Genomic DNA, 11,936 nt, shown 5'->3' with positions numbered 1-11,936 from the left:
CTCCAGGTGCCATAAACGTGCAGCTACTGCAGTGTAAACAGCACCCAGGCCGTAGAGCGCTGTTACGTTTAAAGACCTGCACAGGCCTGTTGAGCGGGAGGGAGCAGGGTGAGTGTGTAGTGGCTCATTTCGCTTGGATTTGGACTCGGGCCACAGCCCTGATGAAAGTTCTGGACACACCGCAGCAGTAATCGCGAGAAGGTTCTGCTGTGTCCTTGCCCCAGCTGCAGACAAAGGTAATAAAAAATGAGGATGACGTAATGGAACTTTCCAGCGTGGTGGCCGGGTGGGGGCCACGGAGCACGGCGCAGAATCGTAGCAGCTGCGGAGGGCGGCGTGTGGAAATGCCAGTGTTCCTGGCATCTGGGGAGGGGCTCCAGAGAACTTCTAACTCAGGCCCTTTAGATGCCGGTGACTGCCACTGGCTTCGGATTACAGGTACATTTTTCAAAAAGGACGCACAGCCCTGTTCATGGATCAGTGCGGCCCTCCAAATAAGATCATAATGGCAATTATGATCTGCACAGGCTAGCTGGTCAATTAGACCAATTAGAGAGAGAAAGAGATGCAGGACATATATATATATATGAGAGAGAGAGAGAGAGAGAGAGAGAGAGAGAGAGAGAGAGGGAGAGAGAGAGAGAGAGATATTGTTGGAGGTAGAGTGTGTGGACATATGTTTGTGAGTCTGTAAGGGGGATTGTGTGTGTGTGTGCGTGTGTGTGTCTGTTCATGTGTTCATGTTTGAGTTTGTGTGTGTGTGTGTGTGTGTGTGTGTGTGTGTGTGTGTTCGTGTGTTCATGTTTGCATGTGTGTGTGTGCGCGTGTGTTTGCATATGTCTCTGTCAGAGACTGATAGTGGCAACCATGCCTATATAAAACACAACCTCAGGCTACAGCTCTCTCTTCTATCTCCCCTCTCCAGAGGATCAGCCTGTTTGTTTTTAATTCTTCACTATTTTCCTAACCAAACTCTGGTCCCTAACTCACAGGCAGTCTAGACCCAGGCTTTCAACCTCCTGCGTACACCAGCCATCTTTCACGCTGCATCTGAATGTCACGCCTCTAATTGTCACCCTCCTGGAGCGAGGGAAAGTGACACTCTCTGCGTGGTCACTGGCTGGGAGGCTTCGGGGGGAGGAGGGTGGTGTATCTTACTTCTCCTGACATATTGATTGGCTCATCTATTGAGAATGCATCAGTCTCTGGCTGGCGCCCGATGCTTAAAAGGCCTCCAGTATTGCAAGGAGGTGGTGAATCGTGCTGGAAATCACGTTTGCGCCTCGTCACCGCGGCCGGCTGTGCGGGAAAGATTGCCGGGTGGCGACGGCGTCAGTCCTCGCCCTTTACCACGGGACGGAGAGCGAGAGTTTATCCAGCCGCCCCCAAAGGAAGAGGCTCCTACCCTCTTACAGCAGCGTAATAACAGAACAGCTCGCCACTGGGATTTGGCCCGTCGGCGAGTGACGTGGTTAATGTGTCACGCTCGTCTCATTCGTGGACCTTTGATGAAAGGGACCGGGTGAGGGAGGGACTCGACCTTCTACGTTTGGCCCTGTGAGCGCTAAAATAAGCCTGTTAGGGTGTATACAGAGGATCGTGTCGACTTCAGAGAGCGGTGCGCACGCCGAAGGGAAAGCCTCGACGTGGAAGGACGCCTGACTCCTTCTGCACTGAACATGAAGGCAGATTCTTTCGAGTTATTTTTCAGGTCCACTCGACACATTTCTGTTAATGGTAACAACACCAACAGCAACAACAAAAAGAATGTAATTTCCTGGGCTGGGAAAGGATGAATAACCGAATGCATTTCAGCGCGACTCATTCCAGCGGGGCTTTGTTTGTCTCATCTTAACACGGTCCTCACCGATGATGACAGTGTGCATTATATCTGATGAGATATGGAAACAGAACCAAGGTCTTTTACTTCTTTTTTAGAGGTAATGCTGAAGCATTTTGCTGTGGAATTACGGAGCTAATGGCAGGTCTCGAAATCTCGCACAGTTGTTTGGGAATGAAAGTTTAGCGCTTTTGGCGTTTGTGTCTGCCAAGTCTGATACAGATTGTACAGAGAAGGCATGACCTGTTTTGGGGACTTTGGGGAGGTTTGTGTCATAGATGTATGGCACATGTTTTAAAAGGATTTCTGTAACAACAGCCTTTCCTCGGAGCAAAGAAAATGGCTTTTGTATGTAGGAATATTGAGTGCTGTATTGTGTACTGTTTCTCATCCTGAGGAGGCAGATCTGTCATTATCCAAGCTGGCAGACTGTGTTTAAAACCTGTAATTGGGTGACATCTCTTAGTTTCTCTATATCATTAACAGTCCAGACAGGTAAGAGGAATCACTGAGCCAAAAGAGCCAAAATACAAACTGTCAGAGAGCCAGACACATCTCACTTCTCACATCTCACTTCTCACATCTCACATCTCATATCTCACTTCTCACATCTCACATCTCACTTCTCATTTCTCACATCTCACTTCTCACTTCTCACATCTCACTTCTCACATCTCACTTCTCACATCTCACATCTCACATCTCACTTCTCACATCTCATTTCTCACATCTCACTTCTCACTTCTCATATCTCACTTCTCACATCTCACATCTCACACGGGATGTGTGTGTTCACTATAATGCCAAATCTTCCCAAGCCATCAAGGATTAATTGTTTAACAAAGGGAATGGTTACAAAACAGACATATATACACGCACTATATTGCCAAAAGTATTCGCTCATCTGCCTTTGCACGCATAGGGTTTAATGTGATGTCAGCCCAACCTTTGCAGCTGAAACAGCTTCAACTCTTCTGGGAAGACATTTCACAAGGTTTAGGAGTGAGTTTATGGGAATCTTTGACCATTCTTCCAGAAACACATTTGTGAGGTCAGACACTGATGTTGGACGAGAAGGCCTGGCTCGCAGTCTCCGCACTAATTCATCCCAAAGGTGTTCTGTCGGGTTGAGGTCAGGACTCTGAGCAGGCCAGTCAAGTTCTTCTACACCAAACTCGCTCATCCATGTCTTTATGGACCTTGCTTTCTGCACTGGTGCGCAGTTATGTTGGAACAGGAAGGGGCCGTATCCAAACTGTTCCCACAAAATTGGGAGCATGAAATTGTCCAAAATCTCTTGGTATGCTGAAGCATTAACAATTCCTTTCACTGGAACTAAGGGGCTGAGCCAAACTCCTGAAAAACAACGCAACACCATAATCCCGCCTCCACCAAACTTTACACTTGGGACAATGCAGTCAGACAAGTACCGTTCTCCTGGCAACCAGCAAACCCAGACTCATCCATCAGATTGCCAGACGGAGAAGTGTGATTCATCACTCCAGAGAGCACGTCTCCACTGCTCTAGAGTCCAGTAGCAGTGTGCTTTACACCACTGCATCCGACGCTTTACATTGCACTGATGCACTGATGTACTGATGTAAGTGTAAGTCTTGGTTGCAGCTGCCCGGCCATGGAAACCCATTCCACGAAGCTCTCTGCGCGCAGTTATTGAGCTAATCAGAAGGCCATATGAAGTTTGGAGGTCTGTAGCTATTGACTCTGCAGAAAGTTGGCGACCTCTGAGAACTATGCGTCTCCGCATCCGCTGACCCTGTCATTTTACGTGGCCTATCACATCATGGCTGAGTTGCTGTCCTTCCCAATCGCTTCCACTTTGTTATAGTACCCCTGACAGTTAACTGTGGAATATTTAGTAGCAAGGACATTTCACGGCTGCACAGGTGACATCCTTTCATGGTATCAGGCTGGAATTCACTGAGCTCCTGAGAATGACCCATTCTTTCACAAATGTTTGTAGAAGCAGTCTGCATGTCTAGGTCCTTGGTTTTATACACCAGTGCCATGGAAGTGATTGGAACACCAGAATTCAATGATTTGGATGGGAGAGTGAATTGGCTATATATATATATATATATATATATATATATATATATATATATATATATTACTGTGTGTAAACACTCTCATCCTACACTGATATTCACACACATAATTAATAATTTATAATGAATAAATGTATTATTTATTCATTTATTTATGTATATACAGTTAACTCAACCTTCAGGAAATTTCAATACACATAATGGTTCAAAATGGAAACTCCATGCCTTAATTCTAATCATTAGTTATTCTTAAAAAGCTGTAAAAAGACATGTAAAATGGATATAAAAAATACATAAACAATTGGAAATACCAATAAGCACAGTCAGCAGTATTCCAAATATTTCAGAAGTCTGGAACAGTTGTGGATTAGTCCGAGGAGAACGCATGAGCATCCTGGCCCCCCGCCAGGCATTGAAGATGGTGAGCACGGCACAGAAGGATCCAGGTGGAGCTTTATGCCTGCACCGTTTAGTGGAATCTCAGTCATCAGATATCTAAATATCTTTGCTGCTAGTGGTGCAGGGACTCTTGTCAGAATCAATGCCATAATGAATTCCACCAAGCACAAGTTAATTGCAGCCCAAAACCTGGCTGCCTCTGTTGGAGGCTGACAATTTGCCATTGATGATTGTTAAACAGAACAAGGGCTGTAAATGTGCATTAAAAACCAACAGGGAAATGGCTGCAGAAACACACAACAACAACAACAACAAAAAAACCCAAAAACAAAACAAAACAAAAAAGCTGTTTTCCAATGGCCATTACAGTATCCAGTTGGATTTAATTAAAAAGTTGTGGTTGGAAATGGAGAGGGTACTCCTCAAATAAATAAATAAAAAACAAATCAAAAGTCAAGAGGCTTTGCTGGTTCCTAGGACTGCACTTTTCTGGACTGAAACTGATGATGTCACTTCTGGGATCGGTTGCATCCTCTTATAATTCTTAGGGGTAACAGCTCCAATTTCCCCTATTGCTACTCTAACAACCTTGGTGCAAACTTTAACCTTTCTTTAACCTGAAAGAAGGTTAATTTCTCCTTTCCTTTCCATAACCTTAAGACCTCTATATTCCTTCATTTGGATGTTTCCATCTCTTGGGACTGCCACATTTATTACCACTGCTGTTTTTGGCATCTTATCTACTCTCACAGTGACTGGTTTATTTGTCTGGATCTGGAGCTCCCACAAGAGCTCAGGTGCTGGATTGTGTCAGAGGCTCCTTTGCACACTCTTCATCTCAGGTCTTGTCTGATGTGACACACCCCTACCTCGACTGACCTAACACTTAGTGCTTGATCTTTTGCTGCCATGATTAGTGTGTCTTTTCCAGCCACTGATGAGGTTTGGTTGATAGGCTTATGTCCACCACCTCTACTATCTGTCAGTGGTACAGTTCATCGAGGGGCTTATCCCACCAAGGCACCTCCCCTGCTTCCATGGCATCCCAAGCTGTCATTCCTTTATCAGCTCGTCCTGGGCTGCCATTGCTTGATGTTTGGTGTCTCTCCCTGGACAGTGGATCCCCCCCCCCCCCTCGCCCCCTTCCCACTGGCGTGCAGCCTTTCTATCTTGGATCTCATGTGGAGTGCCCGACTGGGAGGAGTTTTCTGGTCTTGACATCAACAACTCTTCTCTTGGATGGCTTATTGTGCCTGCTGGGTATCTGATGACTGGCAGGGCATGCTTGTGCGTGTTTGTGTTTGTGTGTGTGTGTGGGTGTGTGTGTGTGGATATATATCTACACACACACACACACACGCGCGCACACACACACACACACACACACACACACATCAGTCAGGTGTGTCCAAACTGGTACTGTATATACACATATATAGATAGACAGTAGTCAGTCTGTTCTCAGCCATCCTTTAATGTTCTGCCACTGAATTTCTGCTGTCTAGACATATTGGATGACAGCTCTCAACCCATCAGAGACACTGACGTGTAAAGAGCCCAGGAACAGCTCACATGTGTGTTGTAATTGTTATGCATATGGAGCAAACCTGGAATATGCTGTGCACTATAATAGGAAGCACTTTTCATGTTAAGAACTTCAGTCTTCCCAAGGCCTTCACAGAAAAATACCGCAATATCACAACCATTCTGTCCACAGAACATTTATTTAACAATTTTAGACAATGTCTTTTTTTTTTTGGCAGGATATATAATAGTTACACAATGTGTCCAACAAAAATATGGTGGGAAAAATCTTTGGTCCACTTAGAGAAAAACTATTTTAGTGAGCAAAGCTACATATCCTCTACAGGGAAGTTAAAGAGGGGGCATGTTTCCGTCGTGAAGGACGGGCAGCTTCGCTGACGATGCCAGGACAGGATTGTGCTGAAGAAGAACTGAAAGCACAGTGAGCCTCTCCGGAATGCCCATCGGTTTGAATGCTGCTTTCACACCAGCCCAGCGCACTGAACTCTGGGAGTGAAAAAGACCAGTATTCACAAACACACTTTCAAATGACCTTGGTGTGAATGCACCCGTAAACCGGTTTTATTTTCTGAAATTGCTTGACCCCACCTCATTAGACTACATGGATTCAGCCTGATTTTGACACAATTTCGTCAGGCGGGTATGAGTGCAAGTATTCCATCTTCTTTGATGACTTAATGATGGATCAATTACCCAGCCCATACCTTTTACATCTGGCATTAAATAAATGTTTTCATGCACCCCCACGCTGGTTCATGCAGTCCTGCCTTATTCAACATAGTGAATGAATAACTGCCGAGAGTTTAGTGTCAAGCATCAAACAAATAAGGGAGGAAAAAAGGTACAATTGTAAGGAAGCTTAGGGCCTGTCAATGTAGGAGCCACAGATTAGGATTCCAGACCCAAAGACACCCGCACACACACTCACACACACACACACACACACACACACACACACACACACACACACACACACACACACACAAACTCACACACACACACACACACACACACACACACACACACACACACACACACACACACTCACACAAACACTCACACACACACACACACATACACATACACACACACACACACACACACATACACACAAGCACACGCACACACATACACACACACACACACACATACACACACGCACGCACACACATACACACACACACGCGCTCACACGCACACACATACACACACGCACACACGCACGCCCACACATACACACACACACGTGCACACACACACACACACACACACACACACTCACACACACACACACACACACGCACACACACATACACACACACACACAAACACACACACACACATACACACACATAAACACACACAAACACACACACACATACACACACACACACACACACACACATACACACACACATGCACACACACATAGCACAGATCAAATGAGTCTACTGTACGTGGAGATTTTGCTGTGCCAGTAGCTATACCATGTTTTCTCTGGAAAAAGGAACCCTGACTCTCACCAAAGAGTAATGGGGGGGGCTTCACGTGTGCACACTCTCGCTTGCGGTAAGAGGGCTCAGGGGGCTCATGTTTTTCCAAAACTGGAATGGAGAGCTCCACCTTAACATGCTTGGCAATGCACCAGTGTGTCTCCCTGTCAAAATGAAAGCGCACCTGCACGGGGCCCTGTGCGGCATGGTGAACGCTCCCATGTCCGCGCATGCCAGCCATCCAACGCGCTCACTGTCAGCTGCACATTACAGAACGAGGGTCATTTGGACACGTGGAGCTTCCAGATGGAGCAGTGCTGGACAGAGATGACTCTCCCCGCCCGGGTCCTGCCATGCTTGGCTTGGAGAAGTGCCCAGTTGTAAAATAGCATAAAATGGAGAAATTAGCTCTGCGAGTGCCACCGGGGTTATTGACCGTTTGGGGCCACTATTAATCATGGTTCAGAAAGCCGCAGCTGAGTGCAACTCGTCTGTGGCGCTGCCTTTTGTTTTGCTAGCTTTCTCCTGGAACTGTTCGTGGGGTGATTTGTCAGACGAGACTTGTCTGGGCTTTTGGATTTGAAGGACGTAGCTGTTTTGGCTACATGAAAGGGACCGTTTCACAGAGCCCAGGCAATTTTGGATCAAATGCGGCAGAGCTTTAGGTGCCTAGTCAATGCTCAGGAAGCAAAAATAAAAGCAAACCATACCATATCGTTGCATCCTGTATTAAAGGGGAAAATTGGGCCCAAAAACATGTTCTTGTCTTGGCTGGAACAACACTCGCAATTTTCTTTTTCACTTTTGTATGCCAGCAGAACTTTACAGCCTATAAGAACATCATATCACATTATTGTATATATGGAATATCACAGCAGACTGGCATTTTCATAATGCTCTGCACCTTCAAAGAGCCATGAATAATTGTGTATTTAAGCAATAAGACACGAGGGATAATCTCATCAATACTCTCGCAGCATGTTTTTTAAAGGTACAATTTAAAGACCCCAATCAGCGTAAAGATAAATACCTGGCATACTGGCTCCACTCACAATCTGTTGTGTGCAATATGAAAAAAAAATCAATGCCTACAGGAACTTCAGAAGCCCAAAAAATTTGATTTGCTCATTCATTACATCATGTGGGGTATTTTCAAGAGCTGCACTGATCTGGGGGCTTGACGTTAACAGTTCTTCTGTGTGTTGCAGTGGTTTGGAGATCTGGTCACCCCTGTCTGGTGGGAAGACGTTTGGCTCAAAGAGGGATTTGCCCATTTCTTCGAGTATGTTGGCACTGACTTCCTCTTTCCAAAGTGGAACATGGTGAGCTTCTGGTAAACTTCCTCTGTCTGTTTATTTGTTTGGAAATGATGACATCATACTTCATGATATGACTGAAAAAGTGTAATATACGGTTCTATCTGTAACGGTACAGTAAGTACAGTACCAAAATTACTGTTTATCTTTGAGCATGTGTGTAAAAATACACACTCCTGTGCAATTAAAATGGTCTACACTCAAAATATTGTATATTGTTCAGCTTCTGATGGTCTCAAAAGCAAATCATTGCAAAAATTTTTATCTCCCAGGCATGTTAGTATCAATTTTGTACCAAACATTTAAATCGTTTTATGATTTTGTCTTTATATATTTTATAGTGAATTCTCAGCTTTCCTCAATAACAGTTCACTGAGCAGCGAACAGTGACGAGAAATTGCTCTCCGCAGTCATTTGTTGTTAGGCCCATTAAATTTAATTTTGGACTTGGCACATTACGAGTGTATCTCATATTTTCAGGACAGTATTGTTAGTGAGTGGTCATTTTATTTTATGTGGTCTGTATTTTTCTCTGCTTTGGCCTTGTCACATTCCACATCCTTATGTGCAGACACAAACTCACTTTCTTCACACATGGACATCTCTGTTCTCACACACGCTACCTCCTGGTCAAAGACATTGTTTGGTCTTCATAGTAATCAGGCACCTCTAGTTACAGTCAGCAAGCAAAAATTAAAAATGCACAAAGCATATTAATTTGTTTTCCACAGCATGTTTACAGGAGTAAACAAACCATATGAGCGTAAGAAGGTGTAAAACAATCGTGACGTTCGGAGGCTTAAGCAGGATGCGGGGACGAGACACGTTGAAACAGACATTTATTGACACACCTTACAACAATACGTAGCATGTAGGCTATATTTTCAAACACCAACAACATCCACGATAAGACAAGAGACTTTTATACACTCGCAACAATGACACACAACAAGGATCAGGTGTGAAACACGAGAGGGCGTGGCAATACAGACGAACACACACACACGGAGACGTTTGAGGGGAGGGAGGGGCCGTACTGTGACAGAGACCCACCCAACGGTGCGACTCCTGGCGCACCAGCCTCTCAGGCTGCGGCTCTGAGACCAATGGCAAACGGCGAGGCAAGAGGGCCGGATAACCCGCCACGGGCCGGCGTGAGCAGGACAGCAGGGCGTAGGACAGGGACCAGGACGATGACCGACACCGGGACGCACACACTAACGGGGACGGGCACAGACACAATGGGGAACGATGTGATCGGTACATTCAACGTAATTGGGACAGACACGGTGATGGGGACAGGCACATGAAGGATTGGCTAATAGTCCGGAAAAGGGGGAAGGAACCCCAGCCAGTCCCCCCAGGTGCAGGATGGGTCGGGGACCGACTGGCCTGCGGGGGATTGTCCCATGCCGGCTTGAGCAGTGGCGGCTGTTCTGGTTTTGGCGTATGCGCCTCAGGAAGCGCACCGGATCTATTGTCCGTTTCCGGTGCAGGCACCGGTGCCGCTGCCTTTTTGCCTCTACGAGGCTTAGGCGTAGGCGCATGCGTCCTGGGGCTCTTCGCCTTAGAGAGAGGAGTGTTCTCCTCCTTCTATGTCACCCGCGGCAGCTTGCTTGCTCCGGGGCGGCGTGCCCTGGGCGGAGCCTTGGGTGTTCGGGGTTCGTCGTTCTTGGAACCTGTAATGTCGCTTTGAGAGGGAAGATCCCCATGAGGGACCTCCTCCACTTCCGTTGCAGGGTCCTCCTCACAATCGGACCCACTGTCCGACCACAGACTGACGTCACTATACTCCCCACACTCCATGTAGCCCTTATACTCTTCCAGGTAGGGGTCGTAGGACCCAGCGGAGTCCACCTCCTAGTGCCGGTTCTTGTAGTCCGGCTGGCCTCTGCAGGACTCAGCAGAGTCCAACCCTGGACCATACACGGGGCCACCTCCAAAATCGTCCAGTGGGTTCTTCCCCCATTGTGGACCTATGGAGCGAAGCCAGGATGAGCAAAGGTCTCTCTGCGGGATGGTAGAAGTCCACGGAGTCAGACTCCGAAGACTGGAAATCATTATACCAGTCCCGGTAGCCAGAGGTGGTTCCGCACAACTTCGCCGCTTCTGCTCCCGGACCACTCTCACCTGGACCACACTCACCTGGACCACACTCACCTGGACCACTCTCACCTGGACCACTCTCACGTGGACCACACTCACCTGGACCACACTCACCTGGACCACTCTCACATGGACCACACTCAACTGGACCACACTCACCTGGATCACTCTCACCTGGACCACTCTCAACTGGACCACTCTCACCTGGACCACACTCACCTTGACCACTCTCACCTGGACCACTCTCACGTGGACCACTCTCACCTGGACCACTCTCACCTGGACCTCACTCACCTGGACCACTCTCACGTGGACCACTCTCACCTGGACCACTCTCACCTGGACCACTCTCACGTGGACCACTCTCACCTGGACCACTCTCACCTGGACCACTCTCACATGGACCACACTCAACTGGACCACTCTCACGTGGACCACTCTCACCTGGACCACTCTCACCTGGACCACTCTCACATGGACCACACTCAACTGGACCACTCTCACGTGGACCACTCTCACCTGGACCACTCTCACGTGGACCACTCTCACCTGGACCACTCTCACCTGGACCACTCTCACATGGACCACTCTCACCTGGACCACTCTCACGTGGACCACTCTCACCTGGACCACTCTCACCTGGACCACTCTCACATGGACCACACTCAACTGGACCACTCTCACCTGGACCACACTCACCTTGACCACTCTCACCTGGACCACTCTCACGTGGACCACTCTCACCTGGACCACTCTCACGTGGACCACTCTCACCTGGACCACTCTCACCTGGACCTCACTCACCTGGACCACTCTCACGTGGACCACTCTCACCTGGACCACTCTCACCTGGACCACTCTCACGTGGACCACTCTCACCTGGACCACTCTCACCTGGACCACTCTCACGTGGACCACTCTCACGTGGACCACTCGCCCCTATTGTGGGACTCCGGAGGGGGCCCAAGAACACGGGGGGCTTCCCTGCAAGAGCTGTAGGAGGGCGTTGACTTCCCTTCATTCCCTTCCTCTTTTTGCCTTTCCCAGGCATCCTTCATCGGTCGGCGTTTCTGTGACGTTCGGAGGCTTAAGCAGGATGCGGGGACGAGACACGTTGAAACAGACATTTATTGACACACCTTACAACAATACGTAGCACGTAGGCTGTATT

At 47.6% G+C, this 11,936-nt stretch overlaps 1 protein-coding gene across 1 annotated transcript in view; it reads left to right on the top strand.

Moving 5' to 3' along the window:
• Positions 1 to 11,936, top strand: part of trhde.2 (thyrotropin releasing hormone degrading enzyme, tandem duplicate 2) — a 142,846-nt gene that overhangs the window by 62,731 nt on the left and 68,179 nt on the right. The window contains exon 6 of the mRNA XM_026997268.2: positions 8,552 to 8,665. Within this exon, the coding sequence (XP_026853069.2) occupies positions 8,552 to 8,665 (114 nt within the window). The remainder of the gene's footprint in view (positions 1 to 8,551; positions 8,666 to 11,936) is intronic.

This window comes from Electrophorus electricus, chromosome 7 (genome assembly GCF_013358815.1).
Source record: "Electrophorus electricus isolate fEleEle1 chromosome 7, fEleEle1.pri, whole genome shotgun sequence".
NCBI lineage: Eukaryota > Metazoa > Chordata > Actinopteri > Gymnotiformes > Gymnotidae > Electrophorus > Electrophorus electricus.
This window is presented reverse-complemented; position numbering and strand designations above follow the sequence as displayed.